The 21,635-nt window shown below is 42.5% G+C and overlaps 1 protein-coding gene across 1 annotated transcript in view; it reads right to left on the minus strand.

Moving 5' to 3' along the window:
* Positions 1-21,635, minus strand: part of ACE2 (angiotensin converting enzyme 2) — a 475,687-nt gene that overhangs the window by 256,879 nt on the left and 197,173 nt on the right. The window contains exon 8 of the mRNA XM_069635599.1: positions 6,426-6,595. Within this exon, the coding sequence (XP_069491700.1) occupies positions 6,426-6,595 (170 nt within the window). The remainder of the gene's footprint in view (positions 1-6,425; positions 6,596-21,635) is intronic.

Consider the following 21,635-nt stretch of genomic DNA (forward strand, 5'->3'; position numbering starts at 1 on the left):
ACCCTTCTTGTTTCAGGGACAAGGATGCATAACGCACAGCAATTTAATTGCCACCACCGGGTGTGCAGCAGACCTAGTTTGTCTAGTTTCAGGCTGCTGCACGCTAACTGACAGAGGTATGCTGAGAATGAGATGGGATTTCCTAGAATGGAAGGCATCTCATCTGTCCCTTACCATAACAGTTCTCTTCTAAAAGAAAACATTGATTCTTTCATATTAACACGCAAAATGAAATTGAAATTTTTCTTTGACACTTGTGAGTGGGGAACACCCAAAGAGGACTGCAAATACCTTGAAATGAAACCAAAGAGCACATTTATGCCTCCAATACACAATCCAGTGATTGAGGTGTTTCAAAAACAAGTTTTAAAAGATCTGGAAAAACTTAACTACCGAAGAACATGCAGAACTAATTTCACAAAAAGAGAACAACAGGTTCTAAAAAAATTGTGGGAAAATCCGAAAATAATAGTTAAACCGGCAGATACGGGTGGAGCCCTAGTGATGATGAACTCCAAACATTACAAGAAGAAGTGGAAAGACAATTAACAGATGAGGACACCTATCTGCAAATTCACGAAGATCCGACAGAGAAAGTTCAGAAATTAATTAAGACTATACTGGACAAAGCTGAAAATGATGAACTGATAAGCCACCGCACAAAGAACTTCTTGATGAATGCACATCCATCCATTCCTATCATATACATACTACCGAAAGTGCACGAGAACTTGACCAATCCTCCAGGGAGACCTATCATTGAAGCTAATAACAGTGTGTTGGAACCATTAGCTCAATACATAGACCGAGCAATTCAACCTCTAACTTGCAAATTCAAAATCTATATAAAAGACACTAATGATTTTTTTAACAAACTAAATTCAATTGAAATAAATGAAGAGCAAGATATTCTGTTTACTATGGACGTCGTAAGTCTATACACGAATATCACCCATGAAGGAGGGCTAGAAGCCATGGAATGGCTACTTCTGAAACCCGATTCTGATTGTAAAGCTGACAAACTATTCATTCTTAAATTGCTGAAGATTGTATTACAGAATAACTTCTTCATGTTTGAAGAAAAATACTTTATACAAATATCCGGAACATCAATAGGAGCCGCTATGGCCCCAGTTACGCAACAACATACATGGCCTACCTGGAAGAAACCAACATCTTTAATGATTTAAGATGGACCCAACAACTGAAATGCATCTATAGATTTATAGAGGACATATTCGGGATTTGGAGAGACACACACAAAGAACTCAGAATTTTCTTTCAACATCTGAACCAGATGGCACCAAGGATTAAATTAACATCAAAAACAAGCAAAGAAATGATAGAATTTCTAGATGTACAAATATACAAGAAAAGAGGGAAACTGGAGACCACCATATACACGAAAGAAGCAGACAGAAACAGCATACTGCATGCCAGCAGTTTTCACCCGAAAAAAACAGTAGAAAGCATACCATTCAGTCAATTTCTAAGATATAGAAGAAACATTTCTGAAGAAGGTGAATACAACAAAAAATCACAAGTCTTGAAACAAAAATTCTAGAAAAGAGGCTACCTAGCCGAAAACATAACCACAAGTGCAGATAAAGTCAGTAAAATCAGCAGAAAAGAAGCCCTAGATCACAAACCCAAGGACAAAGAAGACAACTTGGTATACGTCACCACCTTTTCACAACAAAGTTCGAAGATCAAAAAAATCATTAAAAAAAACTGAACAACTCTTACATTGGATCCCGTAATGAAAAGACTATTCCCTGAACCTCCACTCTTTGCCTACAACAAAGGGAGATCGATTAAAGATCAGTTAATAAAAGCAGACTTTTCAGTAACAAGGGAAACACAGAAAAACCACAAAGGGACGATTCCTTGTCACAATTGCAACAATTGTAACAATTTAATCAAAGGCAACATAATCACTCATCCCCACAAGGGATATAAGATAAATCTCCAACATTCGGCCACATGCGACTCGAAAAATGTAATGTACGGCATAAGATGCCCCTGTGGGATCTAGTATGTCGGGATGACAACGAGAAAAGTTAAGACAAGATGGGCTAAACATAAGTCGAACATAAGAACAGGGGCCATCAAATCGCCAGTTACGCAACATTTTAAAGAAGAGAGACACAACATCGCGCAGATGAGATTCATCATCCTGGAACAGGTGAAAACCCCAATAAGGGGAGGCAACCTTAACAAAATGTTGCTGCAAAGGGAAACTTACTGGATTGAAAAATTGAATTCGATGCAACCCAAAGGCATGAATGCTGATTGGGATTTAAGCTGTTTTTTATAACAACTGAACAAATGAAGAAAGATTGAAGATCACAATAGGCTCACACAACCAGTAAGGAAATGTTAAAATGGCGCCCATGGAATACGAGCAATAAGTCACCTCATCGAGTTCCTTAACAAAACTGTTACCATAACAACCAAATCGAACGGGAACGCGGAGTCAGAGTGGAACGCTGCACACACACGGAAACATCAAGCGGTGGACGCCGGAGTAGGAGAAAAGGAAAACGAGACAAGCGAAAGATCAGTGAACGGTCGGATTCAACACAGACGGAGACCCCAGTGCAGCAACGGGAATACGCACGGCACTGGAACTCTAGGACGAAGGTGAGCACATGATTCAAATGCACATTAACATCTACTCTTCCAGAAAATGTAAACAATCAGGGTTATGTCACTGGGACCCAGCGCTTTTTCCCAAGCGACTGATCCCGGTGCATAACCCGCATCAAAACGCCTCAGAAAAAAGTCTATATGTAGTGAAAACAATCTCCAATTGTTTTCTCAACAGATCTAACAAAGAGACTGTTTGTTGCATGCTAACGAAAAACAAATTATTAAAAATCTACCGGCCAAGTGTGGAAGGTGTTTGGAAGAACACTGGATTTTCTGTATCAGTGAAACTGAAGGTCAGAGGTATTTTCAATTAACATTTTTTGAGACACACGCAATAAGTATTCTGAAACACTGAGTGAACAATGACACTTACTAGAACTTTTTTCTACTTAAATTACAGAAATTGATTTATTGGAACTTGTGAACAAGTCGCACCCGATGAAGGGCTAGAAGAGCCTGTAACGTGTTGTGCATTAAAAATCAACACCAAGGCAATCAAATTGAAAGAAACAAAGCCACACATTTGGACTACCCCATCTGTAAAAGACAGGGAATAGGAAATTGTGGACTAATTATGTAAATTTGAGTGGCTAATTCTACCATCGCATTTTGTATGCATGTGTAACAAATCACCCTGGGAAAATGTAATCCCTTGAAAGTAATGTTTATTTATGTAAGTAATGAAGTTATGTACACACAAATTTGCAATGCTCAATTAATTGCGAGTAAGATATAAATTCTGTTTTGGTAATTCACTTTATTTTTGAAATATTAAAAAACTAATACAAAAAGTCTTGAATATTGACGAGTACATCAAAATTGAAAGGAAGTCTTAATTTGCATGGTTACATGCACAAGAGTGTGCACGGAGAATAGGTCACTCCGGTGTAGAGTGACCCTGTTTATTTTATATGTTTAGATTGGATTCTGTAGCCCAGAATCAGTCTCTGTTAGCACCTGAGTTTGTATTCAGAAACTGTATAATTTCCTTGAGCATTCAACGCAAACTAGATTGAAACAGGAGTGCTCCTCTACACCCATGTTTCCATTTCCTAGAATGGACCCATCCACGGGATGGCTGCAAACTTGAAACGGTGAGTTCAAGCAACAGATATATTGAAGAGGCAGGGCACTGGGTTATGGGAGGGGCTAAACATACACATATTTAATTAGTTAAAAACTACTAAACGAATGCAGCAAGATAACAGGCTTACGTTCAGCACAACACGTCATCACCAGTAAATAAAAGCATGTAAAGGAAGGAGCATAGTCAGCACATCCATATTTTTGTGAAATGAATGATATTTTAGAATTGAACCTTTTTTCCCTGTGGTGCCTTGAAATGTTTCAATGAGACATACAGAAGCAATGGGCAGCCATTTTGGACCATTGGGAAGGCTTGTTTAGGGCCATTGAGGAAGACATTTTCGGTGGTTGAGGAAGTTAATGGAGTGGGAGACGGGGCACATAGAGGAGGGATAAATTAGAGAACAAAAAGGAATGCATAAGTGAAAGGTATCATTGCAGATGAAAGGACATCTGCCAATGGACCCACACTGACGGTATTTGAGGATTAAAGAATGCAGTTCAAAGAGATCCTCGTGGGTGTGGTTTTGGGCAGGATGGGCGGGAATGGGCAAAAAGCAACATAGGTTTCACATAGAGATGGGGGTGTAATAGGTGGACACATAACCAAAAACACCTGCAGGCTATGTGTCCATCCTCATATGCCATCTCTTTTCTAAAGGCCTAATTCGCATAGTTTGGCTTAGAAAAAGCACTAACATCGCCACCTATAGCCAAAACTGAACAGGATATTCCAAGTCACCTTGGAGTTCCGTGGCCTTATAAAGGAACTTGGTCTTCATTTTCATTCCTCTATTTGTTCACAAAACTCCTTGGTAACTTGGAATATCCTTATGATGTACGGTGGGGGTACATCATCCCATACATATTAGTATGTTATTATATGCCATTATAAAAAAAGTCGTCATCCATGTGTCAAACGGGAAATCATATTATGCCTCCTCTGATTTATATTGGCCTAAGCCTAGTTGCTCTGCAAAGAAAACCATGTTGCAAAGTTCCGATTTTAGATGAACTTCGCCGCCATTTTAGGTTCATCTGCCATTTCGATTTCTGTTCATGTGTTTCTCGGTTCTAAAATGGTGTACTGTGTTTCTAACTTGCAACCAAGCCTTCCTGACCTTTGAGTTCTGTTTATGGTTAGACTGTCCGAGGGCCGACTGTTTAAACTAGGTAATGAGACCTTGCCCGAGCATGACTTGTGGTCTAAGGATTGTCTGCACTAACAAGCCTCATCCACGAATACACATTGAGGACAATGTTATGTAAATGTCGAGCGTGGACACTGGCAGAACTACATTGTGAAGGGATATGTACTAAGGCTCACTGCTAAAGCCATTGTAACTTGTTGGAAACACAAACCTAGTAATCCATGTGCATATTATTGTATGAGCTATATGTAAACTCGGCACAAACTCTAGACGCAGATTATTAACCTGTAGAGGGGCTGGACAATATTGTAAGAAATGTACACAAATGTGAATGTTTAGATGCCCAGCACTCTCCCTCTTCACTCTGATGGGCTGCTACTCATTGCGGGGTGTCGAGAGCCAGATAGCTATCTGTATCAGATCTGTGTTTCTTTGTAACTGCGCAGTATTAAGGATCTGTGAATCTTTATAGCCCGTGTTTGGTGTATTTCCTTTTGTGGTACTCAGCTTCGATATTTCCTTGCTTTTACACATGGTTCAATGAATATAGAGTTGCTTTTTATGTAATAATAATAGTGTCAATCATGTATTTCACACCACAAAGTTAATTAAAACTCAACATACTCATGGAAACGTCTTGTAAATGTCAGTTTCCATTGTGCTTCTAAGTAGCAAATACTTATGCTGCTTCTTGCAGTGCCCTTTTTGTGAAGTCACTTATTTTGGTATCAAGCCATATGCCAATTAGGACATTTGCATTTCTTTTGCCCCACAGGGCCTGGACAGTGCTGTAAAATATGAGTATCCTACGTGTATAATGGTCCTACAGTTTTGTTACTTTTTGTGCTGTGCATGTGTTAAAATGCCATCTACCACTAATGTGACCAAATAAGTGGATGAGAGGGTAAGCGCGAATGACAATATAGGGTACTGCGCACACTGCGGGCCACTTCTGATGCACTACCACGTCTAATTTGTCCTGCAAAACAATTTTTTTAAGCTGGGCACCCTACACAGGGGGAAACAGGGTGTGTACTCAACTGTTAATATTAATATTAAATCGATCACTTTTTTTAAAAAGGCAGAAGGAACCATTGCTTTGTAGAAAGGAGGAGGAATGTTTGACAGAGCGAAAGGGGTGCTCCAGGTGACGTGGCGGAAACAAATTGTACAAATAAATGCATCAATTCTAGGTGGGGAACATGAGTACGAAAAAAGGAGGGACGACAGGACAATGGGAGACAGGAGGACAGCAGAGAGAAAAGCTCTTCAGTCATAGAATTAACAAATCAATCAAATTAACCCAGAAAAACAAACATTTTCTAACATATATCTTCAAACTTAAAAGAATTGCAATGCAAATACAAAAACAAGGTGGAACTTCAATCTTTAAATTAAAGACAGATAATTGGTTCAGGGGCGAAATCCATTTTCAGACATTCGGGTAGTGGGCTGTTCCATACCCCACCTGCAGCCTACAGTGCCTACCACCGAACAGTTTTCATGTAAAGGTCAGAAGAGGAAGTCGTTAAATACCTGAAATCATTCTTTCCCATGTCCCAGGCGGTGGGATGGCAAACAACCTGTCTCCCGTCCTTGGGCTCCTTTAGCATGGAGTCTTTCCAGAAGCCGTCGTTCATTTTGAAGAGACCGACAGAGACGAAGAAAGCCTCTGCTTCCCTAAACATTCTCTCCACACTCCAGTTCTGAAATACAGCATAAGAGCACAGTCAATCATCACAATTCCTGAGACTCCGTAGAAAACGCTACCACTTGCAGCATGTTAACCCCCTTTGGATGGCAAAGCAAATTTGCAGGTACTATACACAGACATGTCATAAACTCACCTGGTGGATTTCATTCTGGCCAACATATATGCACGTATTTAAGCACAAAGTGAAAATATATAGAGAAAGTTGAAGATTTACGATTTTTTGGGACAAAGTAATAAAACGCTTTGTTTATGTTGTTCACACAGGTACACATTGAGCTTGAAAAACAAACCAGGTTTTTGTTTTTATTAAGTAGAGATTGTCTTGTCCAAAATCAGAATAGTCAAATTCAGCCAGATTCTCAGAATACTAAAAACATGCAAATCATCGGCTTTGAAATTCATTACATTCATTTCTTTCTCAAATATCTTGATTGTGGTTCTCGTAGATAGAACAGGGGAAACGTATTCCGTGGATCTCCAAATCACTTTGTTGGTCCTTCAAAGTTTGTCAAGTCATCAAACACCTTTGGTGATTCCACCCTAGTTAATTTGAACAGGTATTTCACTAGCCCACAGTAGCTATGTAACAATGTTGAGCCATACTCTCTACAACACGGTGCATCTCAAAGACATGCACAATGACGCAGAGTTCTGCCAGCACCTTCGTGCATCTCATTGCTGCAAGTACACACATCAACATCGCCAAAAAATGCACCTAGTGCAGCAATGCACAAAACATTCCACAACAAATTTGAGCAAATAGAGGTGCATCGAATGCAGATGATGGCGAAACTTCCAGGTGCACTCAAAAGAAGCGTAAATCTACCAACACGCAGGATGTTGCATAAAAAAAGTGTGCATCATGTCAGATGCATCAAACAAGCATGCAACTAACCTGAAAAACACAGAAAAACTGGGAAACAACTGCCTAACATCCAGTAAAAATGGTAGAAGGGAGGAGGAGAATGAGAAGGAACGTGGGCCTCATTATGACCCTGCCGTCCGGTAAAAAAGTGCTGATATTTACATATACCAGCACTTCACCGGAGCGTCAGAGTACAAGTATTCTGGTGGGGGTAACCTGACTTACCTCCAGCCAACTCAGGCCCCCACCTGCATAAAACAGCCGGTATTTACTGGGCCGAAAATACCAGCAAATCTTCCCATGGAGTCCTACGTGACTCCCTAGAATGGGTATATACTTGTAGTTTGGCCGCCTGTAAAATCCCAGTATTGCCGGGATAGCAGGTGGCGGAAACGGTAGGTACGTTTGCCAGTATCCTGGCAGATTTTCCACCAGGATACCAGCAGACTTGGAAAGAAATGACTTATGGAAGGAATTCACCCAAAATGAGAATGCCATAAGATTAGCGGTATGCATCGTTAAAGAAATAAAGAAGTGGGTGGAGGTATGAAGAGGCGTACCAAAGAGGAGGTGGCAGACCTCCATTGCCATGCAAATGCAACATGAAGAGGCCCATTGAGTAAAATCCCACTCGTGCCGTTGGAGGAACAAGTAGCTGGCATTCTGTAGACGATAGTGATGAAGGGCGTCGGTAGACTGGACCCTGCCAAACAACCTCAAGTGAAAGGCCCAACATTAAGGGGATCTCTCCATGTGTGAATGTGTTGTCTGTTGACATGCAATGTGCAAGGTACATGCTGTTAATGTCAATCTGTCCATGTTGACATGTACCCATGGACATTCCAACGCCAAAGGTACAATCATAAAACATTACATACCACATGGACTGTAATTCCAACAGTGCATTGAAATGGAAGTGTTACAGGCCACCTTTACAAAGGAAAACGTGATGCAAAGTGGCAATTATTTATACCCACTGCTTCAGGGGCTTGAAATACCACTGCCTCAGAGTAGGTAATGTTTACCATGAGCAGTGACAACATATACCAGATGCAGATGTATACAACTAGCAGTTGGGCGAAGCATTTTGACACATGATTCTCCATTTCCATCACAGATGCTGCAAAGCAGGATGGAGTTGCCGAAGAAGAGGACCCAGACATGCAGTCCTTAGAGGGAGAGGATGAGCCAGTGCTAGTAGGCACAGCTTGGGAATGCCAGGGTGTTGTGGGCGTATAGAGCTCTGCAGGCACAGTAGGAACAACTCAGCCACTGGAAAATCAATACAGTAGAACCCCACTCACCACTCGCAACGCACTGCCAAAGCAAAGATCAACAGCAGAGGTTGGGAAGTGCTGGTGAGTAGCTCAAAGATGCGCTGACCGGCCCCCTTGCAGATGTTAGTGTACTGACAGCACTCCTGACACTAATGTATCACTGGTTCGCATCAATCACGTGGTTGCAGGCAGTGTATTTCACAGAGATGGACCCTTAAGTGGCCCGTCTCTATGAAACACGGTGGGTGGGGGGGGCATTTCCATCCAAGTTTGGGGGATGGAAATGCAAGTGTGAAATCCATTGTTTAAACAGAGGCTGTCACACTTAAAGAAAAAGCATATCAGGGTCAGAAATGGCCTTGTCATTATTTGTGTATCCCCCCTACGCCTGTTCCCAACTCATGCTCATGTTTCTGGCACATCTGTCAGATGCACTTTTTTTATGTGCAACGCTGACATGACCGTCACTTTGCGTCAAAAACATGTGCGTTCCATCAGATGGCTCAAAAATCCTGTCGGCTCAAAAACATAATCACAGTATTTCAGACAACTGGTTTAATATTAATTTCCTTGTGTTATGGGCATAATAAGTCTGGGAATAAGACAATAATGCTAATTTTTCAACTTCAGCTGTTTGGTGAGTTTACTTTGTAAAGTGGAAAACCGAGAATTAAGGTATGGGTAAAGGACCAAGGGATGTGCGGTATACCCACTTCAAACAAGTGAAGATGGGCCGAGCTGCATCTCCGATGTCACAAAGTGGGTGCACCCATCAGCACCTACAGATTATAAAACAGTAGTTAGAGTGTAACAGGCGAGTCGCACTTGTGCCCTAATATCAGTCCAAATGAATAAAGAGTTGTAATCCATATGATTTTTAAATGGAAGTGATATTGACGCTATCTTTATTCTACATAATGTCAGCCGACATGTGTTTCGACAATCGTTATTTTCAAGGCAGTCGTCCTCAGTGTAATGCCCAATTGGAATGGTAAAATGTTTATTTTCGTCACAAGAATTCAAATGCAGCGTACGTTCCCAAAGTGTATAAGCTCCTGTATGCACATATAAGCTGCTTAAGTAGATTTATCCAAAGAGCCTGGAACTTATAAAGAAGTCTCGGGAGAGTCACCATCTTAATAGTAGCCACCCTTCCTAACCATGATATTTGGAGTTGGGTCAATTTCTTTAAATCTTCTTTTACCTTCCGTGGTAGTTGTGGGTAATTCATATCAAACTTCTGTGAAACCATTTTTGTTATGTTAACCCCCAAGTATTTAATACAGCTATCTGCCATAATAAACAGAGGTAGGAGGGAATTACCTCCTTCTGTAGTGGAGATAGTCCCAATTCTAGGAGTTCTGATTTCCCCATATTAACTTTGAGGCCCGCAACCCACTCTATATCTGTCAATTCCCCCAGCAATGCTAGAATTGATTCTTCGGGGTGTGTCAGTATTATCTGCAAAGGCCACAATCTTATGCTCCTCTCCTCCAAAGGGGATGCCCCATATCGTCAACCTCGAACTGATTGTGTGCAAGAACGGTTCCAAATATATTGCATAAAAAAGTGGCGGTAGTGGGCAACCCTGCCGTGTTCCCCGACCTATTTATATATTGGGGGAGACGTGTTTATTGATTGCCAGCCGTATTTTAGCGGCCTGGTAATTTGCCTGCACCATCCGTGTAAACGTGGTCCCTATTCCAATCTGTTCCATAGTGACAAACAAAATCATTCCACATGATCAAACACCTTTTCACATCTAATGACATTAACACTGAGGGGATCTGTTTGGAATTAACGTTCTCTATAGGATGAGTCACCCTCCTAATATTATCAGAGGTCTTCCTGCCCGTGATAAATCCTGATTGATCTGCATTTATCAACTCTGGGAGAAGGGGCGATAGTCTCACTGCCAGAATACCTGTGTACAGCTTTGCATCAATATTCATTAAAACAATGGGTCTATATGACCCGCATTTCATCTGGACATTCCCTGGTTTTCCAAACACCACCACTTTCGCCTCTGACATCATCGGTGTGACCCTCCCGTTTGCCACTATCGAATTAAACAACTCTACTAACCTTGAGGTCAACTGCCTAGTATACTTTTTTTATAAAAAGCAGCGGGGAACCCATCTGGTCCTGGCACTTTATTCAATGGCAGCGCCATTATTGCTGCCACCACGTCCTCCTCCATAATATCCCCATCTAGTTCTTCCTGCTCCTCAGCCTTTATCTTTGGCAGAGTTATATCCACCAAATAGCGATGTATCTCCCACGAGTCCGGGTGGTTCGACGCATGTACTAATTCATAAAATTGGCCAGAATTATCAGTAATGGCCTCCAAGTCAATTATTTTCGATCCATCTGGCTGCGACATTCGCTGGATCATCTTAAGTGCCTCTAATGCTGTCAGCTGTCAGGCCAATAGTTTATCTGCTCTGTTGGAGTGCACATAATATCTTTGTTTAGTCATCAGCAGGGATTTATCTGCCCTTCAAGTCTGCAACATATCCTTCTGGCTATGCAATTCCTTCAGTCTTTTACACAGAGCCCTTGTTCAGTGATTCACTATAGCCAGCTGGGTATCTCGCAGTTGAGCCTCAAGGTTCCCTTCCATTTTTACCCTCTGTTTTTCCCACTGGGCTTGCAATGCAATAAGTTCTCCCTGAATTATTGCCTTAAAGGTGTCCCAGGTCCCTTCAGGCAAGAGCGATTGATTGCTTTTAACAGAAAAATACCCTTCTATTTTATCTCTTACCTCCTCTACCATCACTACATCATTCAGCAATTCACCTGGAAACGACCAAGCCCATAGTCCAATGCACAGACCCATATCCCTTACCAGTAATATCAGGGGGGCATGATCCAACAGTGATATAGACCCCAGATCTATCTCCTTTGCCTCCCCCATTAAGTCAGCTGTTGCCCACTCATAATCGATTCTGGACATGCACTGGTGTATATGCTAGAAACACATGCACCCCCATTCATCTCCTCTTTTAGTCTGCCACACATCTCACAATATTACATTTTCAAAGCTTTTCTTTAACGCCCATGTGGATAGCGCTGTTCCCTTCCCAGCACCTCCACTTCTATCTACCGTAGGGTCCCATGCCAAATCAAAATCACCTGTGAGTATTATTTCCCCTTTTGCAAAATCCTCCAGTCTATTTACTACCTCCCGCAAGAATCCTACCTGCCCTGTGTTAGGTGCATACACTGTTGCCAAGGTGATTCGTTTTCTATGCCGATTGCACCAATAGAAAAAGGTATCTCCCCTCTGTATCCACCATGGACCGCACTACTATAGCCCTTAATGTATCCATGAATCCTATCATGACCCCCAAGGTCTTCCCCACTGCATTGGACTGATACATTTGGGAAAACGGCCGCAATTTCCCCAACACATTTATCTGCCTTCTTAATATGTTTCTACTGTAACATGATGACATCCACCTTTTCCTTTTTAATTAAAGCTTCCAGCTTTTTTCAATTTACTGGGGAATTTAACCCCTAACATTTTATAATATGACCTTGAACACCGAACATATGTGAATTATTCATTGCCAAGATTAGGTTATTCCCCTGTATTGATAGTTGCCTTTTCCTCACTTCCTCTGATCCCTTTGCTCCCTGCCCCCCCACCATCCCGAACTAACCCCCCCCAGCAAACCATCCCAGGACCATCCCTAAAATCTTATGATGCCCTCGGGGAATATCCCCAAGGCTAGGGCCCAGAAAATTACCTGAAGTCACCCCCTCTGCTAAGTATCCTATCACCTCCCTTATAGTCCAAGACATCCTCCACCAGTCCTCCAATCCTGGCAGATTCCAGTATCCAGCCCACGTTATTTACCCACCTCCCTCTCTATTTTCATGCCCCTCTTCACTTCTAAGAGACACCTTTCCCACGCCCCTCCCACCTCTCCCTAGTCCTCGCCCCAGTGGACCTTTCAAATCAACCCCTCGATCACCCATCTTTACAAGTAACAGACCAGTCCCATTGTTGCATCCCACCTTGGGAGGAGGGCCTCGTTCATTTCTCTCCTTGCCCCTCTTCTTCCTCCATATTGAGCGATGTCAGACCTTCCACACATGACGTTATGCAATGTTTTATCCCCTACAGGGTGACAAGAAGTACAAACTGAAACATCCACTTATATGGAATCTGTTTCATGACCCATATGCCTTCGCTTTACTAATGGCAAGTCTTGATACAGTTGAACTTGTGTCCCGTTCACTGTGATATTCCCTTCTGTTCTGGCTGCCTGCAAAATGTTGTCTTTTAATCCATATGAAGTTACTGCAACCAAAACATCTCCAGGTCTAGCATCCGTTCTCTTCTCCTTGGACCCACTCTGTGGACCCGGTCGATTCCAATGTCTTCCTGTTGTACTTCCGTCAGTACATTTCTAAAGCATTGCTGAATCGTACACTTCAAATCTGTGTCAAATATAGTCTTGCTTAGCCTTTTACTCGGGTGTTAGACCTCCTTGAGTGGTTCTCCAAGTCCTCTGCCTGTAGTTGGAAATTATGTGAGACTCTCGCTAGCTGTTCTAACAGTTTACTATTCTTCCGTACCTCATTTGCCATCTTGGCATGGCCCTGCTCAGTAACATCCACTCTTTTGCCCAATTCTTTCATTTCGCCCTAAACATCTGTCAGAAAGTTTTTCAGATCTTCTCGTAGTGAAGTAAACTGTTGCTGAAAGTTGTTTGTGATTCTTCTTTCCATTTTGCTAAGGCATTCTTTAAGGTCTTCCTTACTAAATGCCATTTCCCCAGTCTCTGGGATATCCCCTTTCTCTTCCACAGAGTCTTTCATTTTGTTCCCCGTGGAGTCTCACCACTTTGCTTCCAGCACCGCTCCAGTTGACCTTCCTCCTCTGCTTGCGGTTACCTCCTTCTGGCCTGGGTGCCCTTATCTTTAGGTTTTGGCATTTTGGATATGGTTCCCCACTTATGTTTTATATGCTTTCCTTAGCCTCCTCAGCTGCTCTTCGCTTCACCAAGGGCATGCTTTCCCCCAGCTATAGATCACTACCCTGTTACGTAACGTCTTATAGTTCTGCAAGTCTATCTTTTATGCACTTCATTCTCTCAGTGTTTCCTATGCACCAAAGTTCCTCACTCTTTCCCCAATTTCGGCCCCAGCTGTAGTTTTAAGGGACACCCTTTGTATTTGTTATGGCGTATGGGATTCTGCCAAGTTGTATCACCTTTATGTGGTATCACTGGGTCACCCTTTGCATTGTCTCAGGCTATAAGCAATCCAAGCCACAGTTCTTATATGCCAGTGTGTGTTTGCACCTCTGTTCCTTTTTTCTACCTTCTTATTCCCCAGTGTCTCCTTTACCGTATTAGCAGGGCCATATGCCCCTTAAAATGCCTGCACCTCCGCCAGTTACTATTTGGTCATAAGATGCCAATCTGGGGCAGTCCCAATGGTATAGAGTCTCCTCTGTTAGATTAACACTTTAAACAATGGTTGACGAGGTTAAACCTGCTAGTCGCTTGCCTAAACGGGCTTCTTGTTCCCTGTGCGCTCCAATATTTCAATAAACTCTGTTTTCCTCCTTATTTCACAACATCCATGGTCAAGATCACAGCCATGTTCCCATTTCTCCTCCCGGCTCCCACAGCTCTTCTCTGAGGTCAGTCCTAACTGTCAGCTCCACGTGTGGGTAACACCCTTTCTTCGTTGTCCTGCTGGATTTTCCTTGCACAGCTCCACATGTGGGTAACACCTGTCTCCGTTGTCCGGCTGGATCCTCCTTGCACTCATTGGGGGTGGGGGGGGTGAACACTGTCGTGGGTCTGCCACTACACCGCTTCATTTTGAGGTCTTTTTATTGCTGCCCAGCCCGCCTCCAACTACAAATGGCAGGCTTGCTACTTCATCCAGGAGCGTAGCCGAGGACAGCATGTCCTCACTCACTGGCAGCCATCTTGGAATCAGAAGAACTATTTTAGCATGGGCTTTATAGTACTGAGTAGAATATAGTGCCTTGAAGGGGATACACAAATGGTTAAGTATAGGTAGAAAGGGTATTAGTGTGATACATACTTAAGAGCAGTCCAGACTGCAATACTTAACCCAGCAACTGCAATTTTGAACACCACTCAAAGCACTTTAGTGCTCAAATGGGCTCCTAGAGGCATATATTAGCATTGTAGTGAAAAACAGCTACATAGCAAAGGAGCTTTAGTAGTAATGTCACAAACACATAGTGAGAAGTGTGTTTTTGAGTTAACATTATTATTTATTCCTTAATTAATTTCTGTAACCATTCAGCATAGCCACGCTTAGCAGCTTCATCCTATCATGCATGCATACATGCAAATATGCTTACACATGTAATGTAGTATTGAATAGTCTTATACATTCATATCTATGCAAGCATATAGTCAGTCAGTCAAGGTAGCTTTATTTTGGCAAAAAACCATAAAAGCTTGCTAATTCATACAATTCATACAATTAGACAAAAGGCAATGCAATTTATAAGCACAATTTAAAACCGAAATGTGCAAACACAGTTTATGTAATTCATTTCAGTACAATAGTTAGGCATCATAATTTAAATGAAAAACAACACATTAATAAGTAACATACTGTTCTAAAAAAGAATTAAAAACGTGGATCAATATCTTAAAACTTCTGTTTGGTAAAAAGTAGTACAAGATTCACACATAGTGGTGATAGCATTCCAGTACATACAATTACATATGAATTTTCTATTAATAAAACTCATACTAATAACTTCACATAACAAACAACTAAAGCATATTGAAGCCTATTTAAATATTTCTTGGCATACAAAAAAAGAATAAAGTGTTGTGCAATACAGTGCAATTATATAGTCTCAACGCCCAGTTTACAAGTATATTTCCATGTCAGAGCGAGTCAACCAGCAATAAAGGCCAGATTCTCTACACGTATATATCTCCTCAACTATCTTGGTATAACAACCTGGCATAACAAGCAATTAAAACCCAATAGCGCCTGTTAAAACATGTTTATAATAAACAAAGGTTAAAGGGTAGTTCAGTGGAGTACAGTTGTTGGGTCTCAATTCCGAATATGCAAACCCTTGACTACGTCAAAACCGGTCATCCAGTGGTGAGGGCCAGAGCACTGATCTTTTTGCATCTTCTCAGCCACGCTCTATGTACATACTTAGTAACTGTGAAAACCACCGCTGGATTGCCGGTATCTTGGCAGAAAGCCATGGCCAACTCAACTGGCCAGATGCTGATCTGCTCGAACAATGGAACTAGATATTTCACGCTGAGGTCGTCGTACCCCATACATAAAAGCAGAAAATGGCTAAGGGGCTCCTACTTTGCTCCACATATTGGGCAAGCTGCCCCAAGGTTCCCCTGCCAGACCTTGGTAAACAAGCCCAATTTCAGTGCATTGATAAAGAGCTCAATAAAAAGTCTTTGTGTAAGGCATGGGCTCAAAATATCCAAATAAACTTCAAACCAAATTGGCCTTGTTTTTGAGGTACCTCATACTGGTAGAGAGTTGTTTTTCAGAGTCTACAACCATGAAGCACCTGGAGAACTCAACAGTCGTCTGTTGGATGAGCCCCTTTGCCTCTCTACTCAGGACTTTCGAGTTTAGCAAAAAGTGGCCTTGGTTCAACCTCGTCAACCATTTTACAATGTGTTTCAACCACGAGAGGGACTGTTACGCTCACCTAGCTCCCACAGAGGTGTCAACCGGAACTGGACAGCTGCGGTCTCCACCAATGTGACGCATAGGGCCGAGATGACGGACTGGACTGGCCCACCTAGCTTCGTTTGCTTGGCATGTAGGAATATTCTTCTGCAAATGGATTAATAGCTCCACTGGTATGAGTGTGGTAAAACCATCTAATAGCACCACTGTACTACTCAAGTGTTACGGTCGCCTCTACTGCTTAAGTTTGTCCATAGCCTGTTAAAAGAATCCCTAATCCTGAGGTAGTCATAACTAGTGATTTGCTCGAATTTGGTTCATTCAACATCTATGGCCAATTTAACCAGCCTAGCCAATCTATATCTGAAGCCCATTGATTTGGTCTTCTCTTTGTTCAATATAAGCCTCAGGTCCACACACTTTCTCAGAAATGTTGCCAGGGTAAATTTGAGCCCCATTGGGGACATCCCCAGCAGGACGGCATCGTCTGCAAAAAAAAGGCCAGAGAAAGTGCATTTTCTCAGTTTGGCGGGGGTCCAAGTTAGACACCTCCATCTCTTCAGTGACCTCTTTGCAGAACCTGAGGGCATACTCACTTATTTCCCCCTGGTATCTTCTTCTCAGGTGGCCAGGGAAAGCCATTGCTTTTGGATCCCGACCCTGGGAGTGGATATGCGATGGAGGATCACCCGGGTGGAGGAGACTTGGGGAGTGGGGAGAGGACATCCTTAGGTGAGACATGGTATCCCCTATTTCCCTTTTATAGGCTTTTGTCAGGCTTTTTCCTGTGATTCCCCTAAAGTGTTCCCCAAATTGCATCAGTATGGTACTGGGACTACCGCTTTGCTGGTGAGAGATCTAGTCCTTTTTGTAATGAAAATGGAGACAGGAGCTTTAAAAGCTGGAAGCCCTGAACAAATGGAGTCAGCTGCGGGAGCACAGTCAGCAGTGTGCAGGGAGAACTCTCTGTGGTGGTGGCATGGCAGGAAGAGCACTGGAGACCTGTGAAGCAGTGCAGAGTGTATGCAGCGGGAAGCGGTGGCACAAGAAGCTGGAGGCCGGTGGTAAGTCATGAGAAGGAGGCTGGCAGAACCGAGGGAAGCAGTCGTATGTATCCCGCTTTACCGTGGAAGCATTGCTCGGTGTGTGCGAGCCACAAGAAGACCACCGAGAGAAGACGCGAGCGACCGCACAGAGAAACAGGAACCTGTGGCACCAGAAAACCTCATGAAGAGCCATAAGACCGACCGGTAAGTGAAATCGGAAATGGGGAACAGTGGGCTGGGAGGCAGTGATAGAAATTAAATGAAAGCAAGGCATTTTGAATACCAAACACAAATTAAAGCAGATGACAAGTATTGTGAATGCTGCTTGAAATGAAAGCAAGGCATTTTAAATGCTGAACGAATTGAAAGCATGTTGGAAACACTCTGGCATCTTGAAAGGAGTGAAAGAAAGATTTTGAACTTTATTGAAAGGAACTTCATTGAAATAATGAACTGTATTTACTGCAACAAGTGTTAGCAAAGCCAAGAGAGCACAACAAGTATTATGCAGGATATCAAAAAATCCAAGGTGCCATAGCCCAGAAGGTGCCAAAAACTGTATATTATAAGGAAACAAGCATTGGCAAGAGCCAAGGAAACATAAGGAGGTGTAACAAGTGCAAGGCGGCTAAACAAGCCACAATATAGTGTCTGGAGAATGTGATACATGTGGCTGAGGCAAACCTCACTGCTGAGGAGAAACAGTGGACTGGTGTCAAAGGAAAAGCAGTCAAAGAAGGATACCGGTTGTGTGACGTGTAATGGGTTGACTGCATGGTTTGACAACTGTGCCTATATTGGGTGCCCCTAAATGGAAAAGCTGCTGAAAGCACCATTAAAGAAGCTTGTGTTGTGCAAAGACCTTGTGGTGCTATTTAAGTCAAGTGTTGTTTTAAAAGCTGTAAGATTTCAACTTGGGGAAGGGAACCCCTGTATTTGATTAACTACTTTGACCTTGGGGAAGGGGAGCCGATTATAAGTCAAGGAGCTGGAAGGAGCTCTGAACTTTACTTTAGACACTATTCCCTTTTGATGCGGAGATCCCTGCACAATGTATGCAGTTAGTTGTGAGAGCAAGTACAGGTTTTGGACACAGACAGAAGTTTTACTTTGGACTTCCTGACGCAGACTATTCCACTAGGGAAATCCCACCTTAGTATAGGGCAAGTTAGACATTCATCCACCCTGCCTTCAAAGTTAAATAAACTTTGTTAAGAAAACTTGAACCTGTTGCCTGTGTCTGACTCATGATGCCTTCACACCTCATTAATATACAAGCTGAACAGCAGAGGCGCCAATGCGCACCCCTGCCTGATTCCTTTGATTGGCTCAGTTAGCTTGCACCCAAGGCCCTGTCTAATGGATGCTTTGTTGGACCCATACAAAGACTGAATTGAGGTCAGTAAGTCTAAGGGGATCTTTTTCTTGACTGGTACTCGCCACAGGAATTCCATCGGAACACAGACAAATGCAGTTTTAAGATCTAGTAAAACTCCATCGACCCTTGGCCTATTAAAGGCTGTGTATTTTTTGAGAATTAGCTTTAGATGAAAAACTCTGATCTGCAGTACTAGTTTTCTTTTGAAACTTTGCCTGTAAGTGACTGACAATCTCAGCTGACTCATCCCATTCCTGCAAGCATTCCTATAAGACTTTGGCAAATCATTGTCCAGCCCCATCAAGAAGTGATATTGGGTGATAGTTCCCAGGGTGGTCCCTATCACCCCTCTTAAATAAAGGGATTATTTCTTCTGAGCACCAGGATTGGGGAACAGTTCTCATTGAAACAGCTGCATTAAATACACAAGAAAGAACTGGAGCTCAAATCTGAGCTTCCACCCTATAAAGGTCTACTGGGCCTGGGACATTGCCACCCTTCAGAGCCTCAATGGCCGCTTCAACCTCTTTCACTGTTATCTCGATTGGGTTTAACATCTCAGTGGAATTTATTGTTTTCAGCCCCACAACAGATGGCAGATCAACTAAGTCAGAGTATAACTCCCCAAAATGCTTCTGCCATGATGAATATGGTATACTACACTGGAGGGTATTTGAAGCATATTGGTCTTTCCCTGCTACCATCCTCCAGAAAAGACGAAATTCGCCCTCCTTGCAAGAAGATGTCAGAGCATCCCATCTGTCCTGATTATAGGAGGCTTTTTCCCCTTAATCAATGCTTTATAGGAGGTTCTAAGAGTGCGTAGCCTCACTTCCTGAACAGATTGACCTTCCTTACATAATAAAAGACTATTGTTCACCACTCTACATTCATCATTGTAATTACAATTGGTTATTTATAACACACTTAATACCAAGAGGTTTCTAAGCGCGAACCTGGGATCAAACTTGTGTTGCTCCGCGTTGTCTTGCTTCCATGGTGAGCGCATTGCCCTTGAACTATCCTCGCAAGATCATCAAACCAGCTCCCGCGCTTGTGGGCCCTCTTTTTAATGGTACTAACAGGTTTGGTGAAAACAGATTTGAGACCTAGTGTCATGGCCTCATAGTGTCTCAAAATCAATTAATTGCATACAAGGGTACCATAAATGGCTTCAATATCATCCAGTATTAGACCACAGATGTCAGGCCTGCAATTATTCTTCACCACATCCACCCATTTCACATTTTGCGTGGTATGGCCCAATACGCAGATCACTTCTGTGGGTGCTACATCCCCAACCTAACACTCTAAAAGACATGTGAGAGGCTTGTGATCACTCGCGTTATGCTGGAGAACAGCAACATGTTCAACCAAAGACCATTCTATAGGACTAAAACAGATATAATCAGTTCTCGAATGGCCATTATGATCACAAAAAGTATTCATGGCAGGTTGATCAGATTTGAACTTGCCATTGCAGGCTCTCAAATTTAAGCTGAATACAATACGTGCAACTTCAATGACCAGTGGATAGGTTCTCTGGGGATGTGTAGCCAACTGGAATAGGATTCCTCAAGCATGATCTTGTTCATCCCATAACTCATCAATATCATAAAGCAGCTCAAATTGCACATTCAAATCGCCCAGTACAAATAAAAAGGACTGGACATTTGAGTGAGCATACAACCTGTGGGTTATTTCCTGCATCAAAAGTAATTGCTTGTTAGGCGTCTTTCCACCCGGTCTGTTCTAAATATTGAATATGTGAATACGTGACTCAGCATCGGGGTAGTGGCAACAGGTTTTTGCAAATTGGGGCTACCAGTATAAATATCTTTGACAATCCAATTTAGGCCTGAGGCCACCCAAATCAGGAGACCACCCTTGGGCCTGCCTGTAATGCCTTTAACCGCAGGAATAGAAAACACACTGTAGCCCTGAATCATGAACTCCTCCACTGCCCATGTCTCTTGTATGCAGATTATTTCAGAACCTTGGATAAGCTCCTGCAAGCTGAAGTCGACCAGATGTTTATCAATGCCAGCAATGTTGCAAGATAAGACTTTACAACTGTTGCAACCAGGACTCTCTTCAGTAATTGGCGGGGGTAGAATGTCCACTTGGGCTGCAAGAGTGTTTAGTCAATCCACTCCTTCCAGACCCTCATTGAGCTCCACTCCTTGAGATTGAACCTTGACTTCACCACAAGCTAAATTCACTGATATATGATATGATAGTTTATTTATATAGCGCCTATACACAATGTGTTCCTAAGCGCTTCAATGGAAGGGAGGGAACAAGGGAAAATACAATGACATTCTTACAGGCCATGAACAGTAAGAATGTGAAATTAACTATCGTACTCTGCCTGGCGACATTTCAGATAGTGCAAGAGCTAAGACATAGATAAGGAAGGGAGGGGGAGAGTGGGAAGGAAAACAAGTAGTGGAGGGGGAGACAAACAAGGTTGCTATCATACTTGGTCAAGGACAATTCTGATATAGAAAGTGCATAGAAGAAAGTAAGGGGACAAGGAGAGAAGATAGGAAAAGGGAAAAAGGGAGAGGAGGAGAGAAAAGAATGAGCAGTGAACAAGTGGGGAAGCAAGAGGGAATAGCAAATACATTTGCAGAAGTCAGTAGTAACGCATAATGTTGAGAGAGAACAGCAAATACAAGCTAGGATTCAAGATGAAAATGGGAACAGCACGATTCAGGGTCACCATGAGTAGAAGATGCAGGGGAAGTTTAGCATGGGAGTTGAGAGATGATGAC

This window comes from Ambystoma mexicanum, chromosome 7p, assembly GCF_040938575.1.
Source record: "Ambystoma mexicanum isolate Mex_15411 chromosome 7p, UKY_AmexF1_1, whole genome shotgun sequence".
In the NCBI taxonomy this organism is placed as follows: domain Eukaryota; kingdom Metazoa; phylum Chordata; class Amphibia; order Caudata; family Ambystomatidae; genus Ambystoma; species Ambystoma mexicanum.